Source organism: Rhipicephalus sanguineus, chromosome 5 (assembly GCF_013339695.2).
Source record: "Rhipicephalus sanguineus isolate Rsan-2018 chromosome 5, BIME_Rsan_1.4, whole genome shotgun sequence".
NCBI classification, from domain to species: domain Eukaryota; kingdom Metazoa; phylum Arthropoda; class Arachnida; order Ixodida; family Ixodidae; genus Rhipicephalus; species Rhipicephalus sanguineus.
In genome coordinates, this window is record NC_051180.1 from 57,820,182 (window position 1) to 57,846,769 (window position 26,588).

Consider the following 26,588-nt stretch of genomic DNA (forward strand, 5'->3'; position numbering starts at 1 on the left):
CTACGGCGTCTCTCATAATCATATCGTGGTTTTGGGACGTTAAACCGCAGATACGAGGGTGGTCTGAAAAGTTCTCGGCCTCAATAAGAATCACACGAGCGAGAACTTGTAGCACTCATGTGCACGTTCATACAAGTCTCTGCAAGTCTCAGATGAAACGCCATCTAGTGCCGATTAGCCGTTTGGCTTTGACAGTCGATCACAGTGGGTGTATGTGAAGCACCGGAAGGCATAGAGAAGCTTGAGTACCGTGCGGTGATAAAGTTCTCTGTAAAGGAAGGTTTATCTCCGAATGAAATTCACCAAAGGTTCGTTAAAGTTTACAAGCAAGATTCACCTTCATACTCCACAGTCGAGAAATGGGCTGCTGAGTTTAAGCGGAGGAGAGAGAGCATTGAAGATGACCCGCGCGAAGGGCGCCCCAAAAGTGCAACAACTCCTGAATTGATTGACCGCGTGCACGATATGGTTTTGGAAGACAGGAGAGTGAAGTTGCGTGAAATTGCCGAGGCTGTTGGCATCTCAGTGGAACGTGTATGTCACATTTTGCATAACGAACTACACATGAAAAAGCTCTGTGCAAGATGGGTGCCGCGCATCCTTACTCCTGAGCAAAAACGCAACCGCATGACGATGCCACAGCGTGCTTTGGAGCTGTTATAACAAAAATCCAGCGGACTTTTTGCGCAGATTTATCACAATTGATGAAACTTGGATTCACCATTACACACCGGAATCGAAACAACTATCAAAGCAGTGGACTGAAGCCGGGTCCTCTGCACCAAAGAAAGCCAAGTCAGTTCCCTCCGCAGGAAAGGTGATGGCCTCTGTTTTTTGGGACGCTAAAGGCATTCTGCTTGTGGATTATCTTGAAAAGGCTAAAACCATAACTGGGGAGTATTATTCTGACCTTTTGACTCAATTGAATCAGAAAATTCGTGAGGAAAGACCAGGTTTGCAGAAGAAGAAAATCATCTTTCATCAGGACATTGCACCGGTGCACAAAAGACATCTCGCAATTGCTAAATTTTACGATTTGAAGTACGAATTGTTGGAGCACCCACCCTATTCTCCTGACTTGGCCACGTCGGACTACCACCTGTTCCCAAAACTCAAAATCTTTCTTGTTGGGCAACGTTTTTCATCAAATGAAGAAGCGATTGCTCCTGTGGATGAGTACTTTTCAGGACTTCCACAAAGTCATTTTAAGGACGAAATCCTGGCTCTGGAATATCGATGGACCAAGTGTGTAAAGTTGAGAGGAGACTATGTTGAAAAATAAAAATAATTTTGAAGGTCCAAAACGCTTTTTTCTACATCAGGCCGAGAACTTTTCAGACCACCCTCGTATTATTATTATTATTACTCAGATGGACTGTAACTGAGAAGTGGATTTCGACACCACCTATCAGGTTTGGCACATGGAAGGTGGACACGCGTGCGATGCTTAAAATGTGAAATTGGGGGTAGCGCAGTTTGTGCAGTTTGAATTGATACATATGAGTTTTCTGGAGCGTCATAATAATATTTTTAGCGGTACTTTTGATTTATATGTGTTATCATTTTGTTATTAAACTTCCAATTGAAAGAATGTTTTTTTTTATGGTTAAGCTAGGACAAGAATGCAGGGGTTAAACTCCTGAATACAAACCTGCTATATTAGTAGCATAGTATAAGTGTGTTTTGACGGTCCTCAGGAAGCCGTCTCCTGAAGAATAGGATCATTAAAGAAAACGTAAGTGTATGCGCTTATCGAAGATTTTGTTCGATAAAGCAGTGATACAATACAGTCTATATAGCTAGAACGCATATATAAAGCAATGTGGTAGTACACGTACTTTGAAGCATTTCCCACGTCTATAATTTTAGAAAGGAAATTGCGAAAACTGTATCGTTAGGAGTGGCTAGAGCTTAGCAGACAAGACGAGAAAGTAGAACGGTCAAAACTGCGATCTAATACAAAAACAATGACTTCTGCCCGGACGTATCCTAGTAAATACAGCGAGTCGACGCACGAAGAAGGCAAATGTGGAGACCGTATTCACTACGTCTTTTTTTTTAAGCGAAGGCTCTTATCAGATCACAACGGCAATGGGGTAGTTGTCTGACGACAACGACGACGACGACGATGACTGTAACCACTATCGTGTGAAATAAGAAAAATAAAATGAAATAAAAAATTTCCAGTAACGGATGGGATTTTAACCCGGGCCCTCTGCGTGTCAGTCGAGTATTCTATCACAGAGCCGCGCTGGTGCTTGATACTCCTTTGCAAAAAGACCCTATACGGGCGTCATGTCGGACAAAGAATCTCGTTACCATGTGTAGCTTGGCAGAAGAGTAAAATAACAACCAGGCGTCACACATTGCTAATTGCGCAGAGTGTGTGGTTTAAAACTTCCCACCCACTACAAAGTGGTCAACCATAATTCTTCATCGTCATCAGCCACATGAAGTGTCATCGAAGTGGACATAATGCCTTACAGATATGTAGCGGGTACCTCGCTTAAATACGCAGAAAGACGAATAATTGCATAGTGGGTGCTTCATTACTTCACAAAAGCGCAGTGGATACCATGCATGTGTACTCGTATTATTTACCCAAAGAGAGTTTAGAACGGGCTCTAGAAAGGCCGCTTTTCCTCCAGCTTTCGCTGTGACTGTGCTGCGCGCTCCGCGCAGGCCTGGCGTTTTTTTTTTTCTTTGTCGTAACAGTATTGTTTCCATTGGCCGGTCTTCTTTGCTTTTGCATAAACGTCCAAGTATACAGTTGGCTGACATTTCGATCTACGAACAATTAGCGAACGAACGTTTTGGTGAATACCTGCGATAAGACAATGCTTTTCCGTTGCCCTGTTACTCGATCTTTCGCGACGCTTCGTAGCTTTCGTCTTTCATGTGCCTCATTAGCTGTAATATTCTGCTACTCGTCGCAAGGTTGAGTGTCTGGTTCTCATATATGAAAAAAATCACAGCATATCCACGTAGTGAATGATGATGAGTGGGGCGAAGCGAACTCGCGCTGTAGCACGGCGATGGCATTGGCGCGAGCGTGGTCCTTCTTGATGGAAGATATTGTGACTAGATTGTTTGAGAACCACAATCTCTTGCACACACCGCAACTATGGCCGAATCTGTTATCAAGGAAGTCCCGCTGGAAGCGCGCGTCGGCGCCTTCGGGCAGAGCCCGCCTGATGCGTTCTGCAGCCACTTCACGTGCTCGCACAGCCTCGGACTCTGCCAGCCGGTACGCGCACTTTCTCGCTGCTTCACGGTCCTTCACATTTTGAAGATCCGATTCGCGCCGCAGACCTGCAGCTTCGGCCTCGCGGGCTCGAACGGCGGGGTGTTCTCGCCGCAGCCGTGCAACTTGTCGAGCAGCTTCGGCTTCGCGGGCTCGAACGGCGGCATCTGCTTCGCGGCGTCGACGCGCAGCTTCGGCCTCGCGGGCTCTCACCTCAGGATTCTGTCTGCGAGCGCGCGCTGCCGCCGCCTTCCGTGTCCTCCGTTCCGCAGCCTTGTCTTTCATCTGGCGACTCCGAGCTAAAGAGGAAGCGTGCCAAGAGGGAGCCTCATGGCGCGTTACTTCTGAAACGTCGTCTTCTTATTCTACTGCATACCAGAACGCGCGCAGTAAAGAAGAAAGAATGCCACACAGGCGAACACGCACGAGAGCATGGAGGAAAGAGAGAGTCTCACTCGTCAACGTCGTCTTCTTCTTCTAATGCATACCAGAACGCGCGCTTTTCACGAGCTAGAGGTGGCTACTACAAGTCTACAAACGGAGGATGGACACACCCACGGCATAAGGAGCTTCGCCCCTAAAAAGCAGTTACGTTAAGAAATTCAAGTCAGTTCTGATACCGGACGTACGTTCGTGAAGACAACCGGCTAATACCATTTCACAAAAGATGATCATCGTGAATTCCCAGCTGTGGCGGCCGCAAAACGTTAGGGGTGCAACGTAAGAATGTTTGTGCATGAGTGCAAGGTGCTTTCGTGCGTGTGAATAGAACTGCTTCTGATCGAAATCAATCTAAAGCCCCGTAACATCTCCCGCCTTCTCTAATGCAGACCACCTTATTGTCACTGTGTTGCTTAGTGACAATCAATGAGTCACTAAACTACGCGACCTCTTCAGCTGAACAAAATTATAGTGATACATTGAAACTTAGTGGCATTCCGCCCATGCCTGCAGAGGAACAGAATAATTTTACTCACGCATCTCATCCGTATAGGCATCGTGGATGTGGCGTGCTCGAACTGTCCGTACCTTCTCACTTCAAGCTGGCTGGTGACGCAGGTGCTCAGCGCTCGAGCTGTCCAATATAATCGCCGATTCTTTCATCGGTTCGGCGCTTGCGAGACACCTCCATTGCTTCACTGCCAACCATCGGTGTTATGTCACCTCATATGAGATCGCCAAGAAGCGGCTTGTGATTCGGCCGTGTTTAGCACAGCGTCCGCTGATCCCTTGCAACCGCATTTCCCTCTCTTTTTTGTCATTATCATTCCCGGCAAAGAGACCCCCCCCCCTATCTCTCTCACCCCAAAAGGGAGGGAATAGAAATCCTGTTCACCATCGTCCTCATAAGATAACATAGATTTCCTGGTTATCTCGGGAAAGAGCGAAGGGTATGTTGCAGCATCTTGACGAAGGTTGCGGTCATTGTATGCCTAGGTGTGGAGGCCTTTCTTCTTTTGAACCTATTGTCAGTGGGGAAATATGGTCGTTTTATTATTTCTGTTTTTACTACAGTGGTCCTAAAAGAGGGCCTGTTGCAATGGAATATCACGGCAAGGACTTGTTTTTGTGCTTTTGTGTACACGTTGTGCAAGGTAGACTTGTTTGCTCCATGCATTTGAGTCCTCTTTAGAGGTCGTGCACTTAATGCCATCACGTCGTGCGACCATATCTACCGGCGCACTCCAGTTCGTGGTGCCGAAGTCTTGGACAAAGTGTCGCTTGAAGATAAGCTTTGTTTATCTCGCTCGCGATAGACTTACCCGGTGAGTTTAATTGTGACGGTAGATAAATGCAGCAGCTAAACCTCCTGCATTCTGTTGCTGATTAGCGCCGAACTAGTGGCGTTCATTGTAATACAGTGCGAACGCCGCTGTGCAAACGGATGATTCAAAGCCGTCTTACGCTTCTCTGACGTTCGGAGATTCAGCTTTCCTGCTCCACTGCCTTACTCGTACAATGTATGTAGAGGTTCTTCTAAAAAACAATTAACAAAAACAACCGTGATAGTTGTCAATGTCAGCGATAGTTTTTGTGACTGTGAAAACTTGAGAATATAGGGAATCATGCGCATTGTGCACTTCAGTTGGTTTCTAATAAACTATTTCTAATAAAGCCTGGCGTTAACGCTTACAAAAGTGGCCCGTAAGATTCAATTGCATCTCAATAGGCAGTCTGCTGAAAGCAACGGGAATTGTACAAAAGTGCTACAGAAGTTTCACATTAGTATTTATAAAAATTCTAAATTTTAGAGCGTGTAAGTGCATCTAACGCACTCATAGACGTGGTTTTCGAGCAAAGAAAAAAAAGAAGAAAAGTAGGCATCGTGGAAACACGTGACCCGACGGTATGTTTATTCACACGCAGTGGTGTCAGAACTCCTGGCGCTTTTCGGTGCATTTAATAGAGTTATTAGCTTACAATGTCCATGCGCATCTTATATGGAGAACGGGATTGCCTTAATGTCTAAGCTGCGTGTGAAACATTTGATGATCCGCTGTAAAGTGCCTAAGACACTTTGGCTTTTCTTTCGGCAGGCGAGCTTATCTTTGTCAAAAGCGGCTTATCCCTTCTAAGTGTCACAGAGCTATTAGAGTGACGTGCTAGTTTGAAGGGCTTAGTAGATTGAAATCACGCGGTATCGGTGTTGACAGCAGTGACACAAAATGTGTCAAAAGAGACCTGCTGAGAGAGGGAAAACCAGGAGCGGAAGGCATGGACGGGTGCTGGATTCCACTCTATGCGCTAATGCCCGCTGCATTTCTTTACAGGAAGTTTCTTCACACTGTTGACACGCCTTTCCTACAGGCCAGATTTAGCCTCCCTTAACTTTTGTTTTTATACTGCGAATGTAAACTAGTGCTCCTGGGGCATTTCAAGGACGCCACGACAATTCAAACGGAAGCGACATATCTGGTGAAGCGCTTTACAGAGGAGGAGTTCCAAAGCTACTTCCCGCTATTGAAGAAAAAATGGGGCCAATGTATTATGTCTAACAGGGAGCCTTTTGAAAGGTACCAGATTAATGCATCCTGAAGTACGTGAGACAGTGAGCATTTAGGTAGGTAGGTAGGTAAACAACTTTATTGATTCGTGAAAGAGTCATGTGAGGGGGGGGGGGGGGGCAGGGGGGGAAGCGGAAGCAGGACGACGATGAGCCCTCGGGCCGTAAACTGCCATGATAGCTGGGGCAGGCGTCCCATTGATCAAAATAACGAGCTCGACGGTATTTCGCGCTCTCGGTCGTCCAACACCAAGCTTATAGGTCTGTGTGATCACCATGCAGATGCTGGCGTACGCTCCAAGGGAGGCCAGATTGCTCGAGTGATGGTGGCTGTCGCTACGGGCCCCGCCTTGCCTACTAGGATGTTTGTCTTGTTCCTCTGGTAACCCTTCTCTTATTTTTCCAAGTCCTTCCTGTTTCTCTTACTTGTGCAAAGAGGCCAATCAGATATTACGCTTTGTCAATCACCCACACGAGCTGCGGTGGTACAGCGGTTACGCTGTTCGGCTGCTGACCCTGAGGTCGCGGGTCTGATACCGGCCGCGACGGTCGCATTTCGATGGAGGCGTAATGCTAAGGGCTCGTATACTGTGCGATGTCAGTGCACGTTAAAGAACACCAGATGGTCGAAATTTCCGGAACCCACCACCGCGGCGTGCCTCATAATCGTATCGTAGTTTTGGCACGTAGAACTCCGGATATTATTACCTCGTCAACACCCACACTGACTCCCGCCAGCCGTACAGCATGTAGAACAGTTGATTGGCTGGTTGCAAAACTTTATTGAGGTCTTCCAAGGCGCGCGTCAGTGCGCAGCGGGACCGTCAGGCCAAGCCTGCCGGCCGCTCCGTGGGCCTGCTGGACGGCAGTGTCACGGTTTTTCGAGGATTCGGTCCACAAATTACAGTTCCCTTGCAGTGACCTACGCGGTGTCGAAAAACAGCAAGCGCTATCAGCACGTCCGACCTGTCAGCACAGTCCCGCCGCCCTCGTGTGCCCTACTAGCGGTACGCAGCTGCTGAAAGCCGTGATGGCAGCTATGTCAACGGTTGCGGCTACACTTGTAGACGCTCCCATAGTGACGCGTAGTCGGGGTGCCGTAAACGAGGCGTCGACGCATTCGAGCGCAATGCTGCATGCAGCCTCCCTGTGTGGCCGTTCCGTTTCGACCGTTTCGACACATTGATACTTTCCCCACCTCCTCCTTCTCCTCTCCCTTTCCCCTCTGACGCATCCCGCGGTCAGATCGCGCCTATAGCGCCGTGTTTATTGTGACTGATGGCGCCGCGGGGACTCGGCGACCTTAGCGGACAGCGCTGTCGCAACGCTGACAACTGTGCTGCTGGGCTGAAGCAGTGCGCAACGCAGGCGCCGCACACTATCCGTCTTGTCTCCGCGCAGGCTCCTTGAACTCACGCCAGCGCGCCCATCGAGGGCGGCGTTTCTTCTTTTATCTTGCGTCGTGCACGTCATGTAGGTGTAAACCTATCTCGCTGACAGGGAGCTAGCCTAGGGCCCCGTAGGTGGTTCGGTTATGCATATCCTGAAATATTCCCATAGGCGTGAGCACGGGGTGGCAGGGGGGGGGGCGGCTGACCCCCCCCCCTTTTAACCTAGGAGGGGGAGTGCAAAGTCAGCCCCACACATTGACATAACAGGGAGGGGGGGGCGCTGGGACTTGGGGGGGGGGGGCGCAATGTCAGCGCCATACATTGACATAATTGAGAGGGGGGCGCTGCGACGAACCTAACCCCTCCTTGGAGGGGATCCCTGCGCACCCCTATGAGTATTCCAACTACCTGAAATGTATATGTGACACGCCTGTATTTATGGTCAGCGCGAATGATAATTGATCGAGTTTGGGCTCTCAAATCTAGGCTGCCGGATGTGACAGACGCTGTCGTAGAGGTTTCCGGGCTCATGCTGCCCACACGGGGTGAATGGTGGCAACATAAGGCCATTATTAGGTGAGTGTTATATATTTACACATAGGTAAATCACAATTTAAACATTTAGCTGCATCTTTTATCAGGTAGTTCACTCCCGTACTAATCCTTCTGAGTGCTGCATCATTAAGGTTACATCATTATAATGGCTTTCATTGACACTTTTTTTAGGAATATCAAGCTTCTACCTTGTGTTAGTGGTCATTGCTTCGTTATACCGACAATTGTGCACTGTATTCCTAAGAAATTCGCGAATTAATTAATGTCAGCAGTGTATAAATTATGTGGAGGGGAGCCTGACCCCTCCCCCCCTCCTGTTTTATGTATGTTCATGTGTGTGTTTGTATGTGTGTGCGTATACATACACGTACAAAATGTAAGAAATTCTGGGGGAGTTGATCTCCCAAACCACTCCCCTGACTACTCCACTAAGGGGGTTTTCTTGCGAGTATTCCATTTTTTTTTATTATCTGCGCATGTCTTCCTGCCCTACCTCACCGTCATCATATTGTTGCGGGGTTGAGGGTTCTCAAACCTTGTCTTTGCGACGTCTTCCCCACTTTCCTCCACATTCAGTGAGATATACCTTTTATTAAACTACTTGTCTTAAAAAGTGAGGTCTACTTTCTGGAGGCTTTGAACAGTGTCCGTTGCAGTGTTTGAACTCTTCTTGGAACATAGGGAACTGTCTGTCAACCTGATGAACTGAGGGGTATACGTTGGAACGAGCGAAGGGCCAACCTCATGGTGTGGAGAAACTGTAACTTATTTTGCACGCACAGCGCACAGTTAAGTGAGTTTCCAGTACTGTGAAAAAAGTGCCGCAATGTGTAATAATAGAAACACAGCTATTGATTTTGATATTTGTCGAAAAAAGCGCATACACTGACTTCCATTTTAATTTTTTTTTTCAGCTGTGACGTTTCGGTTTGGTATCACCGATTTGTGTTGCCAAAAAAATAATATATATATATATATATATATATATATATATATATATATATATATATATATATATATATATATATATATATATATATATATATATCTTTCTCTCTCTCTCTCTCTCCCTCTCTATTTTTCTCTTCCTCTTTCTTTCTATCTCACTCTTTCACGTGTTTCGCATGCTCCACTTCACCGAGCAGAGTTTTCGTTTTACGCTCGCGCTTGCTCTACTCGGTAGTGGGGCTTGCCCAAAGTTGTGCACGAAGGAGCACAAGTAAAGAGAATGAAGAGAGCGCGTGCCGGTTCATGATGGTGTTCTTGCATGACGGAGCACAAGTTACCGACACCTTAATACAGCTTTGCCGTTAAAAGTCCTTTAATGTCACGCAACCTGCTACGACAACATGTGTTTCCTGCGCATTGTGAACGCTGTAAAATTTTTGCGCAACATGAAGTGGGCTGCGCAAGCCCATTTCTTGTTTTATCTATTTTCGTAGCCCATTTTTGTTTTTTCCTTTTCTTACTAGGATTAATCACTGAAGGTTCAAAGTGGCGTTCGTTCGATTCGCGTGACTACGGTATTTACTCGATTCTAAGCCGATGTTTTTTTCTAAAAAACGATGTGCGACAGTAGGGAGAGGGGGGGGGGGGTCGGCTTAGATTCGAGTACAATGACTAAGTTTTTTTTTTTTCTGGCCTTGTAAATTTCGGGGGTCGGCTTAGAATCGGGGCTGGCCTAGATTCGAGTAAATACAGTACATTTACGGATCGATTATACATAGGGAGAAACACAAAGCAATCTTAAGCGCATTAAATATGCATTGTACTCGCTATTCACGTTGAAATAAATTGCCGATTCGTGACTCCGGTCAAGCGTCGTGAACGCAATCTCGTCTTTGTAAGAGCCGCGCTCTTTCCGCCTTTTTTTTTTTTCAGCAATTCCTTAACTGCATTTAGGAGCGCGCATTCCAGTAGTCTTTGTTCAAGTCGAGACACTGTCGAGGCGCCTCGACCGGCTTTTGTGACGCTGTCATCGCTCACTGAAGGCGCTGCGGAGAAGTAAATTTGAAGCGATTTCATAACATTTTTTCCCCCCGGTCTCGCAAGAACGTCGCCCGTATTTCGCATTTGCCGCAAAACCACTTCAGCCCGGCTCACTACTACTCCAGCAGGTGGTGTGGACAGCGACCTGACAGATGTCACGAAGCCTGCCACTAATTGCTTTCCAGCAGCAGAAAAGGTGACGGGTCGTTCGACTTCCACGTCTGTAGATGAACCCGTGTCGGGTATGGCCGTGTCTGTCTACCATAAATAGCTTGCACATATAGCGGGATACAGCGCACACGTGTTCATCTTTGGACATATGTGTGGATCATATTGCAAGATGCGATTCCTTCCTCAGATAATAAATGACGAACCTATCCTATTGCTCATTATAAGCATTACAATACGAGCCTGCTGTCTCGGGAAGCAGCTTCAGTTTTTTTTTATTGTTAGTAGTTCCTAAATGGAAAAATAAACGTGACAGTAACTTTTAGTATGCGTTCATAACTGGAAAAGTGCCGCGACAAGAAACCTCTTAAAAGCAACATTATTTAATTTCGCCCGCGTGCGCAAGAAAGGGAGAGAGAAAGAACGGCAAAGAAAAGACAGGGAGGTTAATCATGTTGCACGCGGTTTGCTACCCTACACGGAGGAGGGGGAAGGAGAAGGAAATTGCAGAGAAAGGAAGAAAAAGAGAACAACAAGTACGCTCGCACACACACAGCAGCGTTCGCCGCGCGTACCCAGAAGCTCACAAACTGCTAACTGTGACATAGTACGGTCCGACTGCGACTGTGTAAGATTAAGTGCGTAAGTGCTTCTACACAACGTGCACAGCTAGGCCAGGACATGCATCAGCAATGCCAGCAGAACCTTTCTATACGGGGAGGAGGAAGGATACAAGGCCCATAGTCCTCCACTGGTATTCGTCGTCTTCATCGCCATCATTATCATCGTCATCCTCGCCGTCGCAGTCGTCGTCCTATCCCATGTACATTGCAGGACGAAGGCCTCTTGTAGTGTGTCCAACCAATCCTGTCCTGCGCAAGCTGATTCCATTTTTTACCCGTATTTTTTTTTACTTTCACTGCTCCGTCTAATCCTTTGCCATCCTCGGCCCTACTTCCCACCTCTTGAAATTCATTCCGTCGCTCTAACTGACCATCACTTACCGTTCCTTTTCATGACGTGGTGTCCAAGGTCAATTTTGTTTCTTTTAATATTGCAGAAAATCCACTTTATGTGCATACTAGACGAAGTGTAATTGACGTTAATGTAGGCGGTGGGCCTGTCCGAGCATTTGCCGACACTGGAGCAAATGCATCGGTAATGAGTGCTATAGCCTACGTAGACGTTTAAAGAAAGTGCTCGCACCAGCAGTTACAGGCAGCACGCCGCTGGTTCGTGGTATGTGAACTACCCGCTTAGGTATAGTCGACCACCCTACTACGGACCTCGTCGCTGTTATTGACCGTTGCCCAAATGACGTTATCCTTTGATTGTGCTCTTAGCCAAATCATTCTGGTCTCGTCGACTGTGCTACCGGCATCCTTCAGCTAGAACTGCCTCAGATCTTTACGGGGTTGCTTGCGTATATACAAGATGTATTTGCAGGGAAAAACAGTAAAAAAGAGTCAAGATGGCTGACCGACACACTCGCGAGCCAGTCAGCTTCTCCGGCTCTTCGTCTTCCTCCACTTCATCTCTCCGTGGCAACATCAACTGGGGTATCGCGCACTCCTGTTTGTTCAGTCGCCTTAATGTACTTATATCAACAACAGTGCTGAAAGACCACCATAAAAGTATGAAGGCCCAGCGAAATTACCTTTCGATTCTGTGACCGGCACGATAGGTGTGGTTTACCGTCTCGTAAGGTTTGAACGGCGCGCGTTGATCTGGATCTGGATACAAAATGCGGTGCAAGGGCGGAGAAATCGCCTGAAGAACGCTCAGCTAACAGTGACCTGCTCCTCCACTAAGAGGGCTGGTGTTGCTCGTCCACCTGTGATAGTCCTAGTCCATATTGCAGCGGGCAGAGCGAATCACTAATCAGGGGAAGGCGACTAATCAGGGGAAGGGAGCTACATCGCCGCTGTAGCTGTTACGCGCGCTCTCGCAAAAACTTGGCCGCGATCGCGTAGCACTTGCAGTTGCGACATGAATTTGCGCCACCCTTTCAAAGCCGGGATGTCAGAAATAAAGCGTAGGCATAATCGTGTTTGCCAATTCTCTCGCTTTTTTATTCGTCTTTTCATCCCCAAAAGGAAATGACAAATGCTTGCGCTCGTCGACGCGCGGCATGCGGAAGCTGCCGACGCTGGGCCGTGCGTCATAGATGAAAGGGTGCACAGGCGCCACGCGTCCCCCACTTCTCCTCATTCGAGTGTACCTTTCCACTTCTCTCAACATATGCAGAAGCAGCATTTCTTTCACCAGACTAATGGACCTGCGACGCCATCTCTGTTGTGGTTGATTGTAAGAATAGCCAGACGGGTATTAGAGGTTTTATGGCGGCAGTTGGCTCCAAGTGAACGTCTCTGAAGTTGTCTTTATGAGTGACGCCGCAAGCGAGAGAGAGAGAGAGAGAGAAAAAAAAAACCAATTTTATCAAGGAAAAACCAGACCTTTCAAACATGTAAAAAGGACCCGCATTTATAGCTTGGCACGTAAGGTGTCACGCTGCTAACCTCGAGGGCGCGGGTGCGATTTCCGGCCACGGCGGCCGATTTTAGATGGAACTGAATGCAAAGAACACCCGTGTGCTTAGGTTTAGGTGCACGTGAAAGAACCCCAGGCGGTCGAAATTGATCCGGAGTCCCACAATACGGCGTGCTTCATAGTGACACGGTGGTTTTGGCGCGTGAAACCCCAACAATTATTCGATGCAGCGCTGAAGCATCCTTTCGGCTGACCCTCCTGGAAACACAATGTCTCCCGGACGCGAAAGAGGAGGACCTTAATTACGTATAGAGACTAAAAAAAAAAAGCTTCAGGAGCATCATATACAAGGAGGAGGCCATCTATATGGGAAGCTACTTTTTAGCTCGAGACTGTATGTCAACCAGGGAAAAACGAAGTAATTAACTGATAAGCAGTGCCGCCCACAGTACTAAACTTGTTTTCGAAAGCTCGGAACATCGTAGTTATTCGTTTATTATCATTAGCAGAAGCAAATGGCTTCAGGAGAAGCAAATGGCTTTTAGGAAATTCTACAAACACTATTTGTTTAGTTCATTCAAGCCATAGCGCTGATAAGATAGGGACGTAACAAACCAGAATGAACGTATAACAAACCAACTAGCCCAAAAGTCTGTTCTCTTGCACTATTTGTCTATTTTCTACGTGACTCAAAGGGTGAGGCAACATTTAAATTGCGCTATGTATCTCCTCTTTTCAACGCGATAGTGTTAAAGAGCCCGCGTCGCAGAAATTCCGGTGTCGGCCGCGTTGATTGCGAGCGAACAATCAGCGTTATCCGTGCGTGAAAAGTCGCGATGGAAGAGTAAAAACCAGCTATTCGAGCGGGAACTGAACCCAGACATTATGCGGGAAAGCCAGGCGTTCCACCACTGAGCCACGCCCTTGTTTGAAACCGCTTCGATAAAGAAAAAAAAAAAACATGGCTGATCCCTCTGTCATAGAAATCGGTGTAACACGAAAGTAAAACGTGTCTTCACAGACGTAGTTGACTGAGCTTTTGTTGCGCATTCTTTCGCCCAAGGGCGAAGGAATGAATGCTACAGCAACAAAGTGTAATGTCACGCGAAGAACGGCAAGCAGCTCGAAACTTGCAACGCGCTGCTCAAGCAGTAAGGTCACATGGAACGACCATACACAGGATGAGAGCGAACTGTCACATTTGCAACTTATTTCTGCGTGAGCACCGCGCTCTTTTCGCAAAAGTGGCCGCTGCAGTGAGCCAAGTGACTTTCGTGCTCTCAACGCGAGACGTACAAACCACCGCGATCCCGAGATAAGCGCACGCACGAGCGACCACGCCCTGTAGATGCGGGCGCTCGTCGCAACGGCGACGACCTTTACAGCGCGCTCTTCGAGCCCTTCGCGCCATCGCGATAGTGATAACGAAAACACGCTGTAGCACCGATCTCTGAGTACTGCCACAGGCAAATGGTGTATAGTATAAATAGCTCGCCGTTGGCATTACGAAGAACGTGCCGTCTGTGGCTGAATCGTTTCGCGCTGCGCGATGCGGAGCGAGGGGTCGTAAGTTCGATTCCCGGTGACGGAACTTTTTCTTCTTTCTTTTACAGCGAAAGCTGTTATGAGATCATTTCACCGGCCGTTTTTGGCGCCGTAGTTGTCCGCCGCCGCCGCCGCCGGTGTCCGTAACCAGTATCGCTCGAAATAAGAAAAAAATTCCAGGATGGAACGAGGTTCGAACCTGGGCCCTTTGCGTGGGAGCCCAGTATTCAACCTCTGAGCCACGCCGGTGCTTGAAACTGCTGTGCAAAAAGGTCCTATACAGGCTTCATGTCGGGAAGGAACCACATTAGCATATGCAATATAGCGTGGTAGAAGAGTAAAATAAGCACCAAGCGTCGCACAACGCGAATTTTGTAACCAGGCGTCACACAATGCGAATTGCGCAACGAGTAGGTTGTTCAATGCTTCCAACCCATTACAAAGGGATCTGCCATAATTCTTCGTCGTCATCAGGCACAGCATCAACAAAGTGCGCATAATGCCTTACATGCGTTAAGCAGGCACCACGGATCTCCGTAGAATGACGAAAAATGGCACAGTGCCTGCTGCCCTACTTCTCAAAAATTACAATGATTTATAGCGTAGTGGGTTCCTCGCAAGTGCACTTGTATTGGTTGCTAAGGAAGCCCATAAGCGCATGATCCATTTCCTCGGGGTCTCAGTAAAGTTCTTCGCCCCCCCCCCCCCCCCCCCGTCTCTCTCCCACGTCAATGTATGTTATACGCCTTGTGCACCGCCTATAGAGGCGCCACTGATAGCCACCTAGCGGGTGCCGCCGACAGTACGTGCGGGAAGCCGAGCAGACGACAGCGCTTTGCACAGCTTTGCTGTGAGGAGATGAATGAAGTTCGCGGCTGCTATTTCCCCTTCGTGCGGGTGCCAGACAACTAATTCTGCACTGGCAGCTGCAGGAAAGGCGCGGGCCTCTACGAAAGTGGACTTGTGCACGATGTTTGTCACGAACGAGTGCTTAACTAAGCGCACGTCGCCGATTTTGAATGACGGCATGAAAGCCTGGCGCCGACGGTTCGTGCGCGACAGAGCGCGCGCATCGAAAAAACAAGTATAAAAAGGCGCCGGGAGCGCGACCGCGCGCCTCTTACCCTCTCCGCAGAAGACGCCACCGACACAGCCAACGAACGCGAAAGATCGGGATATTCGAGAAAGCAAAGCCGAGCCGGCGGCGCCGTCTGATTCCGCAGACGAATCGGTGAGAGGATCTCGCCCTTTTCCTTGCTTTCGCTGTGCTACGCACAGACGAATCATACGCACCTTCCCGAACCCAGGCGACCCAGGCGCGAGCCGATACAGGCAATGCAAGCGCAGGGCGGGGCCAGAGTCGGTCAGTGAGGAGTTAGTCGGCGAAGAAGTTATGTTGTTCTAGTGATAGCATCGTTCGCTCGACCGCAGAAGACGTGTTGTTTGATGATCTAGTGCTGTGAGTTAAGTATCAAGAGATGACAGTGACAAGTTTTGAAGAGGGTCGCCGAGAAGACATCTGATGACCGACTGCGAAGGAGAACGAACGTCCTCGTGGAGTGAATCGTCATGCTGGTGAATATCAAAGGTGCGTCGCGCAGACCAGCGTAACATGATCCAGCTATGTGGTGCAGCTGGTGGTGAACATCCGCTTTGTTTTGTTTACAAAGGTAACGTCTCAATCACTTCTTGTTCTTTCTGAAGTAAAGCATTGCTGCATTTCTGTTTCTGTAAACAATAAATATAGAACTTAGCTTGTAATAGCGCGGTACATGTACCGCGCTAGTACAAGCTAAGTTCATGGATGACCAACTCGCCCGAACTACAACACTTCTGAAATATAGAACGTTTGAGCGAAGTGCCCTGCACGGCAGTCGAACCGAACCAACGCATGCCGAGGCTGATCACAACATGATCGAGTGCATCCAGCGAGCACCGATATATGGCAGAACGAAAACATTAGAACAAGAAGCGACGTGTTAACGCGCACAATGACGAAGCGGCTCGTCTTTGCCAACGAAAAGCGTCGATCCATTGCTTCCGTCGCTCTTGCTCAGGAGGCCTTGCGGTGAGTAAAACAGTGTTCCGGGCGCGTTTTTGTAGGTGTTTGAGCACTACACTCCACAGCAATTGCTATTCGACATCCCTTGAAGTTTCGGCCACCACACATACGACGAACGTTGCTTATTTCACTACGGAAACGTGAACAACGCGGAAACACACGTACAACGACGTAGGAAACCACGGCGGCCGTCTGCTTGCTTTCCCGAGAGCAACGATTGAGTTCGCCGCCTATGGCGCTTCCGTCGGCGTGCACTAGGCGTATACAGCATGGCGGGAGAGAGAAATAGCGACCGGGCGTCACCCAATGCAAATTACATAACTGGTGGGCCGTTTAAAACTTGCAACCCATTATAAGGGCTGAGCCATAATTCTTCATCGTCATCAGTCGTCGCGTCAACAAAGTGAACATAATGCCTTACAGACGTGCAGCTAGTGCCTCACTTCTCCGCAGAATGGCGAATAATGGCTTAGTAGGTGCTTCCCAACTTCACAAAAATTGTGATTTATGGCGTAGTGGGTACCTTTCTAGTGTACTTGTATTGTAGCCCCAAGAGAGCTTACAAGGGGCTCTAGAAACGCCGCTCTTCCAGCTTTCGCTGTGACTGTGCTGGGGTTTCAGCGCAGGCCTGGCGTTTTTTCTTTGCCCACTGTTAGTCATTATATTTTACAACGTCATATCCGTGACGGAAATACGTCAGTGGAGCCGTGGTGGACCCCGGCATAAAACACTTTCGTGTTAACAAAAAAAAAAAACGGTGTACAGGCGACTTGTGCGAGGAGCTGCGTTAACACATGTATTATTGCGTGGCAGAAGCGTTGAATCGCACCAAGCGTCACAGATCATTTGATGCGCAACGAACGGCTGGTCTAAAGGCCCACCCATTACAGAGCGCTCAGGCATTGTTGGTCATCATCATCAGCCACATCGTCAATTAAGTGTGCAGCTGTGTACATCAGCGTGTTGTTTTACAGATGCGTAGTGGGCACCTCGCTGCTCCGCAAAATGATATGTCGCGTAATGGGCTGTTCGCAACTGTACTTCCAGTAGGCATTCTATAACTGCAGTTTAAAAACGGCCAGTGATACGCGTACACACGTTCGTTTCCTCGCGGCATGGCTGAGGCGTTCACCTGGAAGCGAAGCATATGAATAGGCGATGCGAACGGGGCCTGATTACTCTGTCGAGTTCCGTTATAGAAGGCGAAGCTTAAGCTCATTCAAGTTTTTAACGCGATAGCATTAAATTGCTCGTTTGGCAGAAATTCCGGTGTCGGCGTCGTTGGTTCTGGGCGAAAAATCTGCGTTTTCCGCGACTGAAAAATCGAGAAAGGTGCAAATCAAACAAATAATGAAAATCTTTGGTTCGAGTGAGAATCGAACCCGGGCCTTCCGCGTGACAAGCAGGTGTTCCGCCACAGAGTCACGCCATTGCTTGGAAGAGCTTCGAAAAAGCACTATATGAATGTCTTGTAGTGGGAGGAGTCTCCTTAACGCATGGCGTGGCAGAAGCGTAGAATCGCGCCAGGCGTCAGAACATGGGAATCGCGCAACGAGTGGGTGTTCTAAAGGCCCACCCATTACAACGCACTCAGACATGTTTAATCATCATCATCAGAAAAAACATCAGCAAAGTGAGCAGCTGCGTAGGTTCGCGTTCGCGACTTCACTTGCAGTACCCACTACGTAATGATTCTTCCTTCTTCCCATGGATACACGGCTCTATACTCTACCCTACTCTACTCTATTTGCAGGAGTCATTCTGGGATTGTTTGAAAGGGCCACTTTACAGGCGCACAGACGTTCCTTTATTTGAGGCACGGTTTAGGTGTCCACCGAGAAGCAATAAGCAAGGCTAGCGGTTGAGAAATCGATGCGAACAGGATCCGGTTAGGCTATCACGTTCTACTCACCAAGGCGACGCTTAAGCGTCCTCCAAGTTTTTATCGCTGAGTGGCGGAAGGCTTCGTTGCGAATGCGTGCGACGGTTTTGAAATATCCTGTTTGCTCATAGCTACCAAAGAACACACACCTTTTAAAGCATTTGTTTTAGCGCAGGCTGTCTAGCTCACGATGTAAAAGTTCACACATCTATGTAAAGTGTAGCGCCTTCTATAATTGAAGAAATTTTGGGCACCTGATTTTCTGCAGCACTCAGTAGACGCTTCACTGAACAGCGCGACGGGGTCCAATCCTGCTGCTCCACGATAGCACAAGCACTGCTGGAAACGTCCCATAAAATTTCCACAGTGCAAGCGCGTGCCGTTTTGAAAGGCACGTGGCGGCGGGCATTGATTTCAGCGTTTTTGACAGATTGAGTTCAGCGATATATAAGTTCTTGATTGAAGCTGTTCGAATATACGGTACCCATTTTTTTTATCCTCTCCTTGGCTATGGAATAATAATACATCACTTCGTAATTTCCCGTACAATTTCTGAAGGCTGGTTGTGGAAATGCGGACTTATTTTTGAAGTAGAACGCGTTGAAACAAAACACAGAGCGACTTCGCATTATTTGACGCACGACGTGGCTTCAAAAGCCGATTCCCAATATAATCCCGCGTTCATTTCAGTAGGGGTGAATTTGATTCTCATCGTCACATTCTTTTCAGGAAAAAGCGCATGGTACGTTTTCACATTGAACGTTGCTTCGTTTCTCTTAAGAATAAGTGATATATCATTACAAAAGCTTCATCGTGACTCGAGTTACTGTAATTGTTTGGGGCTGCTAGGATTATACAGGCTGTATTATCTTAGCGCATGACCATGACTGTCAAAACCGTCAAACTTTCCTGTTTACCTTGGATATTCCGCCTTGGATTATACCGGAAGCGCTTGGATATTCCAAATTTACGTCTATGCGTGGGTGGTCACATCCGCGTCGGCATCCACGCCCATTTTCTGTCTGTCTTCTATTTCTTTGTTTCTAGCGAATACATATTTAAATCGTGCCCATATATTTTTATGTGGAGGACCCTAGCTTTAGCACTGGTCCTTTGCAAGTTGTTTTTGTACAGATGCGCCAATGAATCTGTGAGAAATGTTGGATAGAAATGCACTAAGCTGGATGCATTAGAAAATGATACTTGATGTACGTGCAGCCACATTGTATAGGATCCGTTTTTACAGAACTATATGCGTTGAAACGATGCAACGCCTATACTGACTCGACATTTAGCACGCAGATTTGAACATACAGAAACCAAATAAGTGTAAAGGTTGGTATCCTATGGCGATTCGTCCATTTTTGAACCATTTCATTCAGACGTCGTCAAGCCGGTAACCGCCGTCTCAATTTCAAGAACACCTATTTTTTGCGCGGTGCAAAATAAGACGTCGTCATATTCATCGTTACCCCAGCCTGCCCTTCGTGCCCTCCAAGGATGCATGCACAGGTTGCGTCACCATTCATCCTTGCGCTCATTATTCGCAAAAAGAAAAATCCCATGCCTCCGAAGTGACCGCGCTTCGTCGTGATAAGTACGACAAAAAAAAAAGCATTGGTATTAGAGCTGAACGTCTCAGGTTTCCCACTCTACTCACCTAGCAGGTCGTATACGGAAGCGACATAGAAAAACTTGGAGGACGCTTGAGCTACCCTCATGAGTAGAGCGCGATAGCGTGATCGGGCCCCGTTTGCATCGCCGTCTCATTGGCTAGCCAGGTTTTGCACGTCGGTGGAAAACTCAAACGTTCCGCGAGGAAAGGAACGTATGTGTGCGTGACATTAGCCGTTCTAAACTCTCCTTGAATGCGTGCTCATTGCAAGTGCCGTTGCGAAATGCCACTAACCAATAATTCAATATTTTGCGAATTCACGAAGTACTCACTACGCGTCGTACAGCAACACGTGCAGCTACGAAGCTGCACACTTTGTTGATTCTAAAGCTGAAGATGATGATTAATCATCGCTGAGCGCGTTGTCATGGGTTGGCCTTTAAACCACCGCCTCGTTGGGCAATTCACATGCTGTAACACGTGGTGCGACTCCACGCGTTTGCGAAGCAATATTGCATGTGTTAACGTGACTCGTCGCACTGCTACACGCCTGTGTCGTTTTTTTTTTTCAGTACATTTTCAAGCGCTGGCATGGCTCGGTGGTAAAACACCTTCTTACCACGCAGTGGGCCTGCGTTCGAATCTGGCTCAGACGGATCATTCGTATCCATCGTGATTTTTCGCGATGAATGTTCCTTTGCGTGGCTTAAAGGCGTCCTGCAACACTTTTTCAACAGTGTGAGAAAACGCTGCCGATTGGTAGTCTCGGCTCCCGAGAACACGCGAGCCAAACACCATAGCGCAGCACGCGACCTGGAATTTACAATTAATTCTAAAAGTCAGCTAAAAATCGCTTCCTCTTCTCTCGACAAATGACGCTATTTACTCAAAATCGCTGCGTCATTGACTAAAGTTCCACGCCATTTGCTGATTTGAACATGGCGCACTCGGTAGTCACTACGGCCGCCGCGGGAGGCCACCACTTGCCCGCGCGCGCGCTTTGAAAGTACGCCGCGTGTTCGCAGAAAAATAAAGGGCTCAAGGTCACGAGGCGCGCGTGTTAATTTCCAACGCATTCGTCGGGTCGAGAGGAGAGAGAAAGCAATTACAGCGTGCGACAAATCTTTGTAACTCCGCTCGTACTGGACGGATTCTAATAATTTTTGCGGTGGTCGATTCGTGAGGCAATAGGCTCCTTCAGTGAAGCCACTTCATGACTACTTGGAAAAGTGTTGCAGGGCCCCTTTAAACATTCACACGACTAAAGAACGCTGATAGTTTCTTCGAAGCAGAAGGAAAAGAACAACCTTGAGATCTCCTCCACACTCTCTCTTCAGTCTGTGTGAAATCTTGTGTAAGCACTGGAGCACGGTGACTCGCTCAGTGGCACTGGCGACATCAGGGAGGCAAAGTCCCAACAAGCAAGGTCGCCAGTGCCGATGGTCTAGTGACGATGCTCCCTTACTTTCACAAGATTTCACACAGATTGAAGACGACGGGGGATAAAGGAGATCTCAAGGTTGTTGTTGTTTTCTGCTCCGAAGTATTTATCAATGCTCTGTAATCATGCGAATGCTCAAGCCACACAACGGAACATTTGCACAACTAAACATAGAAGGAAGTTTGTAGCATGCGCAGTTGGTGCTGTTTATTTGACCCCCGTGACTTGCGGAAAGACGTACATTGGCCAAACGGGCAGATGCCTGAACCAGAAGCGTAGCCAGAAATTTTTTTCGGGGGGGGGGGGGGGTCAACCATCCTTTTTTTCTAATGTTCGTGCGTGCGCTTGTATGTGTGCGTGCATATATACACATATATACACACCCCCACCCCCCTTTCCCTGGCTACGCCCCTGGCCCGAACGATCGACTGAAAGAGCATTTTTAGCATGTTAACACGGCTGTTTATAGTCTTCTTGCAGAGACTGCGGTCGTGAACCGGATTTTGAAAACTGCATCATTGTTTCCAAACACCGGGAGCAACTCAGCCGTGAAATCACAAAAGCTCATGAAATACAGCAGCTGGGTGACATTTGTATCCGCGTCCCATCAATGTTCCTCACCAAAAACAAAATTGTGTATCTGGCTGTGATGCTATAGTCTGTGTGATGCCAGGTACAGGTTCTACACGCGCCATGCTCTTGTCTCGTGTGTATATTTCTGGCGGTTTCGCCAATAACGATTGATCGAAGTCAGCGCCTGTGTTGTTTGCTATCCTCAATCTGTCCTCGTTCAGTTTGCGCTGGGCAATCATGTGGATACTGTTAGCGGCGCTGCGTGGGCAAACAATGACACCAAAAGGCTCCCGTTCACAGTGCGTCAGAACGGACTTTTTTTATCCTTTTTACTTTCGCGCAAGGAAAGGCCATGCCGCGATAATTCGTTTTGCTGTTCTTTTTTTTTGTTTTGCCGATGCTAGAGAGAAATAGGCCAAGTCACCAAAACATATGATACCTTCGACGCTTTTCTATCTATAGAGGATCGTGGTGAATCACGTCTCTTACCAGCCTTGTAACCTGTAGTGGCTTTCACAGCAAAATCTCTGCAATACCTTGAGCAGCACAAAACGAAGCTGTATCTCTCTACAGCATGCGGACACGACGTGTTCAGTTTAGGTTGAAAAGGAAGGCGTACATACATGGGGGACGTAACAGACCGTGTTGGACGACACTTTGTTTCCGGCCGTGTTATTCCAGGAAGCACCGACCGAAGATGGACAAATCGCTGGCCCAGATAGGTGGTCGCTGGGTCATATTACGTGTAATATTGAAGAAGAACGGTACGTACTGCGCATTTGCATTAGCGCTTAGGACTCCTCGTACGGACTAAAGTAGTGCTTAGCGCAGGCACCGCTTGCACACTGATAATACAAGCAGTCGACGTCCTTGCAGACTTAGCAAGGACGCGCAGACAAGGACTGAAAGCACTTCTTGCAGTCCTTGCAGAGTAGCAAGCAGCGCTTTCAGCGGCTCAGGATGTCCGCACGGTTCTGACGCGTTGCAATGCAGAACCGTCAATGCATCGATTGTATGGCGGCTGTAAAGAAAACAAAGAAATCTCCGACGGCTCAGTAACGCTCACTGCGTTCAGTTGTCAGCGTCTCGACTCAAGAGTAACTTTTATCGAAATTCCGGCAGCTCGCTTTTCTTTATTTGCTGCGACAAGATGTCAAAGACGTTTCTGAGCAAGGCACGTGCACGTTGTCGGCGGAAACGTCCGCGCATGTGCACGCGCGTACGCAGCGTACAAGCTCGGAAGGAGCTAGGAGCGAGCTCGTTAGCGATAGTCGGGAAATTCCTTCACGCGCTGTTGCAGTGTACATTGACGCACTAGAAACTTCACGACAGGCACTGTTCAGTGAGTTCGAGATGTATTTTTTGACAAGCGAAATTGCACATGATACAGAGCGAGCCGTGCGTTTTTTTTTTTTTTATCGAAGCGACTATTGACGCGGCTAAGCTGAGACAATTTTTCGCACGTCTTTCGATAGAACGGAGCTAGCTCCGTGATATCGTCTTGCTTTTTACTTAGGAGGTGTTTTACATCCAAAGCTATAATGGAACTTCTATAGCACAGGGTAATCGCATGTAGTGTTGTCTTAACATGCTGTCCTCGGTGAAACCGAGTTGTCATTCTACATGCGTAAATGAATGTGCTATGCCGATAAGGACAGGGGTTTCAGAATACTCTGGTCGAAGACTCATAGGTATTGTTTCGAGTGATATAAAGGGGCTCTGTTGTAAATGTCTGCCACTGCTGCGTTCACAACCTGATATAAAATGTATCGTGATGATGTCAGATGCTTAGATAGTTTATGCCACAATCGACTGAGCAGTGAAAGTCGTCGTTGCTCTTGAACCACAAGATTGTGAGTATACTGACGACTTTTTCACAACGACGTTCTTACAGTAGCTTTGCATGTAATGCGCTGAAGCATTGCTTCCTCGAAGGTACACGCTTTCAAGCCTTTCACCCCAGCTAAGTTACCCAGACAGCACCGCTAACAACTGCACGACCAAAGTAAACAACGCTAGTGGTCGCAGTTAGGATTATGCTAAGTAAATCAAAGAGTTCCTATCAGCGACACACGTGGCACTTTCAAGAAGCAGGCACTCACAGAAATGCTGTTTTCCGAGAGTTGCAGAGCTTCTTTTCAGACTCGCCGAGGACGCACCATTTCGAGACGTTGCTGCCAATGTTTTTTTTCTTGGTAAAGTATTTCTTCGTTGCCTGAGAGCTGCAGACCCGCGGTCGTCGAAGACTGAGCGGCGCGGCGTGGGGCGGCGTGGCGATCCCCCCGACAGCTGTCCCGATTCCCCACACACCACAGACGAGGGCTACAGCGAGTCTAAGACAGCCTCCGGTGACCTTGCACCGAACGGCCGTGGTTGGACCCCGTGGCTTAAAGAAATAAGAGCAACAAGTTGAAACAAGCGCGCAGTAGGGAAGGGCTGGTATTCGCCGTTCAGTCTCCCAGAGGCGAAGGTTGCCGACTTCGTCACGGAACCACTGAAGTCAGCTTATGAAGAAGGAACAAACAAGCAACACAGGAGGAAAGAGGAATGAGTACTTGGCTTTAAACACTCTCGCGTGACCCCTTCTCTTGACATTATGGGTGGACAGGCTGGCAAGGAGCGAAAGGAGAAAGAAAACGAAAACTTACATGTTGCGGTGACAGGGCTTTGGCTTTGACGTGACAGGGAGCAGGAAAGAGAGGGAAAGGTGAAAGGGAGAGAAAGGAAAGAACGGTAAGAGGGAAATGAAAAACAAGCAGCTGTCACGGGCGACGTTAGTAGTACAAGATGTTTGGTGATGTATGTTCACACTCCGAGAGGCGGTTTTTGCGGCGCGCCGCAACTCTCAGTCGTGCAGAACCAGACCGCCCTCTTATTTTTAGAGCGCAGCCCGGAACCATTTCTTATTGCGCCGTTCGTCTCTCGCGGAACGCGTAGCGTGTGTTTGTTTGATTGCGCACGTCGTCCCATTGGAAGGTTCCCAGGGCTGTTTAGAAGGGTGCACAACAAGCAGCCTGTTTTCTCAGCAAAGAGCAGCAGGCCGACGCTCAGCTGCTTGAGAGCTTCTGGACTGCTAGACGCTCTTAGAGTTTGGGGCCGATCGAACAAAACAAAGAGAGCAGGCTAAATGGAAGCGCGACTGTTTCTTGTCTGACTGGCGAGACACGCTTCAAAACATGGTGCGCTTCAACGGAAGCACACTTGTGCATGCGCGCAGTTCTCTCGAAATTGTTTAGCAAAGCTTGTACTATACGCTTTGAGTACTCTGGCCAGGCTGTCGCTTCGGTTACGCTTCTGTAACCATACCGGAGCCACCATCCACTAGTTATAAAGGCTGAAGCGCACTATGACACCGCCAGCGAAAGGATAGAAGACGCGCAGAGCGCTACTTGCGACTGCAATTTATTAAGAAGGAGAAACCCTGTATATTTGGTTCCTCAGCCGTGACATACGTCACAGTGCTTTCGTCGGAAGACGCTCTAGCCGAATGTTCACGGTACACTTATTGCATATATATATAACACCGAAGGTGAGAAGCCACAGCCTAGCCATCCACCATTACCAAGTGAATTTCGGCACCCTAGAATACGCGTCGCTTGTAGAAGAAGCATTCTCAATTGCTTTATTCAGGTCGGTGTGCGCATCCTCGCACAATAATGTAGGCGCACGAGCGCCAACCTCTTTTTGAAGTACTGGAGGAAAAGTGCACCGGCCGATACTTCCATATACGGCCTGTCTTCGCCAATACGACAGACCGACCCAAGGACCTAGTGACAAGCATCTAAACCACGAGGTGAATCTGTAGAAAGTAACATCTACAGAGATCTTTTTCTTTTAGGCACAACGTAAGGACCTTGCCTTTACTTTGCTATATAGTCTACGGAATCCATGCCGCAGAACTTAGTACCAGGATATTAGCTGAGTCATATGCAGAGCAAGCAGAAAAGTGCCTGCCGTTTCAAGACGCCGCACGTCTGCTGAATGGAATGTTTCCCACAGTCCCCAAGAAAATGTGATAGCCGCACAACGTCAGCAACCTACGGCATTGTCCGAGCCAGAGGAATGTCGGAAAGACAAGCTATACATGTCCCGGATGTCCACAGCTTTGTACAAGGAACTCTTCATGTCTTGGTCACTGTGAATTCGTTATCAGCAATCGAAATGCAGTCATCTGCTTCGCAAGAATTCACTGCAACCAGTCTATAATGAAGTTAACGTTCGTCGTCGCCTTATCGCTGCAGTCACACCCTGTGACACCCTAGTGTCTGCTATGACACCTTGGTGCAGTGGCGCCGTCGCCTCAACACTACAGTCATACACTGGCGTAGCCCTTAAACAAAACCTTTATGAAAATAAAAATGTTGGTCTGAGTCAGAATATTCTGAAAGAACACTAGTAGCCTAAGCGAGATCTTTTTAGTTCATAGGACGTTATGGAAGTGCAGGAGAACTTCTAAATTATTGTGCGACTTGAATACCATCGTAACACGCCCATTGCATGCAATATGCTATTACACAGTTTCAGTGTGGTCATAAGCAGCTGTTCTAACGAACCTGCTGTCTGAGATTAGTTTTCTTATAAATCAATGAGTAATTACTTCCTACAATAAAGCTACCTTAAAGGGGCCCT

At 48.0% G+C, this 26,588-nt stretch overlaps 1 protein-coding gene across 3 annotated transcripts in view; it reads right to left on the reverse strand.

Annotated features, from left to right (window-relative positions):
* Positions 1–24,313, reverse strand: part of LOC119393665 (cholinesterase) — a 92,344-nt gene extending 68,031 nt beyond the window's left edge. Inside the window, exon 1 of one of the 3 annotated variants that reach the window (XM_037660780.2) lies at positions 24,062–24,313. Coding sequence is in view for 1 of the 3 variants with exons in the window: in XM_037660778.2 (XP_037516706.1) it covers positions 4,222–4,242 (21 nt within the window). In the remaining 2 variants the exon portion in view is untranslated. Of the gene's footprint in view, positions 1–4,221; positions 4,454–22,582; positions 22,884–24,061 lie in introns of those variants that run through there. The other 2 variants (XM_037660781.2, XM_037660778.2) reach the window with 2 other exon arrangements.
* Positions 24,314–26,588: the final 2,275 nt, after the last annotated feature.